At 35.3% G+C, this 5348-nt stretch overlaps 2 protein-coding genes across 2 annotated transcripts; both read left to right on the top strand.

The window, feature by feature from the left end:
- Nucleotides 1-59: 59 nt before the first annotated feature.
- On the top strand, nt 60-1090 carry LOC125198181 (probable LRR receptor-like serine/threonine-protein kinase At3g47570; the record flags this gene model as incomplete). Its single annotated transcript, XM_048096600.1, has 2 exons — nt 60-590; nt 699-1090. Coding segments are annotated over 2 exons (923 nt in total), but the record flags the coding sequence as incomplete, so codon positions are not given.
- A 2893-nt stretch (nt 1091-3983) lies between these two features.
- LOC125198180 (putative receptor-like protein kinase At3g47110) lies at nt 3984-4457 on the top strand. Its single transcript, XM_048096599.1, has one exon. The coding sequence runs from the start codon at nt 3984-3986 to the stop codon at nt 4455-4457; it is 474 nt and encodes a 157-aa protein (XP_047952556.1).
- Nucleotides 4458-5348: the final 891 nt, after the last annotated feature.

Below are 5348 nucleotides of genomic sequence, written 5' to 3'. Positions count from 1 at the left end.
ACCACTGCTTCCCACTGCTATTTTACCGGTGACGGAATATAAAAGAGCTTCATACGTAGAACTAGAGCGGGGAACAAGTGGTTTTAGTGACAGCAACCTTCTTGGAAGAGGAAGTTTTGGTTCAGTATTTGAAGCAACACTTTCTGATGGGTTGAAAGTTGCAGTAAAAGTTTTCAACTTGCAATTACAAGGAGCTGAAAGGAGCTTTGATACTGAAACTGAAATACTTGGGAGCATTCGGCACAGAAACATTGTTCGAGTTATTGGATGTTGCAGCAGCCCAGAGTTTAAAGCTCTGGTTCTCACATATATGCCGAATGGGAGCTTGGATAAATGGTTATATTCCAACATTCATTCTCTAGATCTTATCCAGAGACTGAAGATAGCAATAGACGTTGCGGCCGCCTTGGAATATCTTCACCATGGCCATACATTCCCAGTTGTCCATCGTGATGTAAAGCCAAACAATGTTTTGCTCGATCAAGACATGGTCGCTCATCTGGGTGATTTTGGCATTGGGAAGCTTTTTGACAACGGAGAAGTTGTCGTCCAAACACAAACATTAGCGACTATCGGCTATGCAGCACCAGGTGATGCATAATGCTAAACTTTTAATCCTCAATTATATCGCTATATTTTTTTCTTTATAAAAATATCAATGTTTAATCAAATACTAATCATGCATGTTGCACGGTTAGAGTTGGGAATAGAAGGGAAAGTGTCCACACATGGAGATGTGTACAGTTTCGGGATAATGTTGCTCGAGATGTTTACAGGGAAGAAGCCAACAGATGATATGTTTGATGGGGAAATGAGGTTGAAAGAGTGGGTAAGTGAATCATTACAAGAAAAATCAGCTCCTATTGCATCCGCTTTGCTATCTAGCGAAGATCGGGATTTCTGTGCAAAGGAGCAATGCGTGTTTTCAATTTTTGAGTTGGCAATGAAATGTTCAGCCACTACACCTCATGAGAGAATCAACATGATTGAAGCAGCGAACACTCTCCAGAGGATCTATGCGACAATGGTAACAGAAAGACGTCGTCCACGATATGCATTTTCTGTTGGTATTCCCAATAATGGGTTATAGAGTGCTTGTAGCATGAGTTCAAGTGGCATATATGTATAAGTTGTGAACTTGGAATTTGTGAGCTTGTTATATAGTAATTGTGGGATTGTGGATGTGAATTTTATATTATAGTGCTAGATTCATCAGTGTCAACATAGAAGTCAAACAAAAATTCAAAAGTAATACTTATGACCAACTAGGTTTTTGGAATATCACTACCATTTTCTAATTTCAAAAATCGTAAAACTAATAATTATAAATAAATCTAATAGTGAAATTCAAATTAAATGGAGGGAAAACAAACTGAAATACTATAAATTAACTCAACTTACAAACAAACTGAAATGAACATACAATTTCTTAGAACATACAATTTCTTCGAGAACAATATTACCAAAAATTATCAATAGTCTGGAAACTGTAAAACAAGCTATGATTGACATAATAAAACAACATGAATCAACTCCATCCTCACAAATCTTAATGTCTCCGGTCAAGAAGAACAACGTTCCTTGTACCATCACCTCCTTGCCAAGCGAGGGCTTTGGCGCCATAAAAAAAGTGGGCTGCCTATTTAATTCTTATGGGCTGTTTTCTTTTATTTAAGTGTTGGACTCTTCAAATTTCATGGCTTAGGGCTAGGTATGTTTATCCCAATGTAACAAACTTTTTTAATTTAATAATGTTGTTAATTGCCTAATTAATTATTTCATTGTGTTTAAATCTCCAAATTAGATTATTAATTCATTAGATGAAAATAAATCTTCTGACTTAATGGACTCTAAAGTGATTAATTAAAGGTGTGATATAATTTTTATTATCCGTTATTTTTAGGGTGTTTGAACATTAGATTCTCCTTCTTTCTATTCCCCTCTTTTAAAATCCAATCCATAGTTGCGGTTCCTTGAATTTAGCTATCCTTACCAAAGTGTTATTTCCAACAAATATGTGGAGGAATGCAACATATAACAACAGTTTAGAAAAAAAAAACTTTTAATGGGATTGATAAATAGCAATTTATGGATTCATCATAAACTATACTATACACTAATTTTATATGAGTTGAACATTAACCAGCTCCTTCAAAGTTTTGTTCTGACTGAAAATATTTAATTTGCATATCATCATTTCCTAATCTCAAAAAATTGCCATCACAGAGTAAATAGAACATCATTCAAGAAATTCATAAAAAAAAAATTAAAACGTGAAATTAAATCTATATTAGCAATTGTATTCTAATGTAAACGCTATATATGGACTTCCTCCTCCCCTTCTCTTTCCTTTTATTCTTGTTATATCTTGTCCCATTATCATTTTTGCTCTTGAAAATATCATATTTATAGATATTCTTGTAATCAAAAAGCTTTAATTTGTGTATATTCATTAGAAACAACATGAAAAGCAGTCGAACACTATAATTATATGACTATTAATCATTACAACACAGGGTTGGCATATTCATAGAAAACATATATATTATTCTATACTGGTATTGTAGCGAGTTTTTGGGCAGGTAACGACCTACATAAAAGAGCTTTGATGTTGAAACTACTATATTGAGCAACATTCGACATAGAAACTTGGTTTGAGTTACTGGATGTTGTTCTAATATGGAGTTTAAAGCTTTTATTCACACTTACATGCCAAATGGAAGCTTGGATAAGTGGCTGCACTCCTGCATGTATCACCTGGATCTTGTAGGGTTAAGGGTTTCATAGGATCTTATACAGAGATTGAAGATAGCAATAGATATTGCAGCAGCCTTGGAATATCTTCACCATGGCTGTAGGGATCAGATTAGTCTAGATTCACTAATTACCGAGACCTCTTTGTTCTTGTACAAGAGAGCTCAGTCAAACTCTCACCCACGCGGCTGATATTACACAAGTAATACAAACTAAGATTACGAAGAATCTAGTTCTAACTATTACAAGGTCTTGAAGCTATCAACTTAGCCTCACTAGTAATCGCTTCAACCTGCACACTCAATACACAAGTTAGTAACACTAGGAAAGATCCTCTCGGATCTAAACACAAGAAACCAACCGATAACAGAGAACAAGAACAAAAGATCAAAGTATCTTGGCTCAGAACCCGCCACAACAACACAGATCTATTCTTCCAGAACAAGACCCAAGGGAACACCAATGGACTGGATAGAGTCAACCCTCAGACCACCAATACCTCCACCAGATAAACCCCTCGCACCAGATCAAGTTCCACCGAACAAATCTCCACACACGGCCTTCGAATTCTCACAAAACCCTAGTTCCACTCCAGTAACAAGCAATCGAAGAGATTGCCTCACACCAGCACTCACAACAGATATACCACTCAACAAACCATGGAAGATCACCAAGAGATGGCCGGAAGTTCATCGGAGAAGAAGAAGAGAGAAGAGAGAGATGCTCTGAGTCACAAAGTAGAGAGAGAGATGAGAGAACAGTGAATGAAACGGCGCAAGGCCATCTCTCACTTAACACCAACAACCCTGTATCCAACGGCTGTCAAGCAAGATCCAAGAGGGAGGGCACGTGGCAGCATCTGGTGAGAGAGGGTAAGTTATTGGGCTCAGCCCAAATAATAACATCCGGGCTTAACAAATAACACAGCCCAAATAAGAGTCCACTCTAAATATCCAACAATGGCCATACATTCCGAGTTGTTCATTGTGATGTAAAGCCAAGTAATGTGTTGCTTGATCAAGATATGACTGCTCATCTTGCTGATTTTGGCATTTCCAAGCTTTTCGATGGAGGTGAAATAGTGTTCCGAACACAAACAAATGCAACTATCAGTTACACTTCACCAGGTAAACATAAGGTTAAGCTTTCCAACTTAAATTTCATCATATATAAATGTGTTACCTTATCCTAACAAAATATTGAATGGTGTGACACAATGAGAGTTCGGAATGGAAGGAAAAGTATCAATAAAGGAGGATGTATATAGTTTTGGGATAATGTTGCTAGAGATGTTTATGGGAAAGAAGCTGACAGATGATATGTTTGGTGATGAAAAAGTAAGGGTAAGTGAAGCACTAGAACAAAGTACAGCAATTGAAATGGAAGGAAAAGTATCAAGAAATGAGGATGTTTATAGTTTTGGGATAATGTTGCTAGAGATGTTTACGGGAAAGAAGCCGACGGATGATTTGTTTGGTGAAGAAATGAGCTTAAAAGTATGGGCAAGTGAAGCAATAGAACAAACTGCAGCAATTGAAATGGTGCAAACTACACTGTTATCAAGTGAAGATCAACATTACTCTGCCAAGGAGGAATGCGTTCTATCAACATTGGAATTGGCGATGAAATGTTTAGCCATTTCAGCAGATGAAAGAATCAACATGATTGAAGCAGCAACTGCTCTGCACAAAATTCATGCCTAGCAGGTACAGAAAGGCGTCGTCCACGATAAGCTTTTCCAGTAAGTATTAGCAATAATGGGATTTGGTTATTCTATATAGTATATCTTGTCCACTCTTGAATATCTATACAACAAAATATATCAGTTTAACGATGCATTTGATTTGTATGATTAAAATAAATCCCCCACTCTACTTAAAATATACTCCTATACATCATTCCTATATAGAAATGCAAACTGAAGTAAAATGCAAAGTTCTAAATATAAAACTATAATTACGTCTGTTGTTTCATATATTGATTTATTGTGTATAAAATAACCAGATCTATTTCTATTTTATAGACTTGATGCGGTTACGGAAGCCTCACCACATTCAAGCCTATCAACAGCCAGCTCTTGATAAGTAGTAGTGCAGATGGATGTTCCATGAGGTCACGGTTTTGAACCTCCAATCACCACTTGATGATGTTGTTTTTCATGTATTTCAATATTCTTCTATTCTTTGTCTTTGTTATTTTTCATTTATGTATATATATATTCTCCATTTTCTATAATTATATTGTATTGTTTCCCATTATTTATATATTCTCTCACTTATTTATTGTTTTTTTTTTCATAGTTTTACCATAAATATTAAGAAAATATAATTTAAGATCAACGACGTTATGATATTATGATAAAATTTATAGGATTTTATAAGAAATTTCGCCTCTATTTTGGAAGGATAAATTTTTTTGAATTTTGGCATAATTTATTTTCTTGATATAATATTTATTGATAAATGGATATTAAAAAAAATATTTAAGAACCAAGGAAATTGAGCTAAATGACACAATCTCATTGGATACACAAAGTGGTCTCATTTCCTAGGTACCATGGTCGATTACAAATCAAGTAAAGAGAAAGAACTTCA

Source organism: Salvia hispanica, unplaced genomic scaffold, assembly GCF_023119035.1.
Source record: "Salvia hispanica cultivar TCC Black 2014 unplaced genomic scaffold, UniMelb_Shisp_WGS_1.0 HiC_scaffold_1267, whole genome shotgun sequence".
Lineage (NCBI taxonomy): Eukaryota > Viridiplantae > Streptophyta > Magnoliopsida > Lamiales > Lamiaceae > Salvia > Salvia hispanica.
Note: the sequence above shows the minus strand (reverse complement) of the source record. Positions and strands in the feature narration are given on the sequence as shown.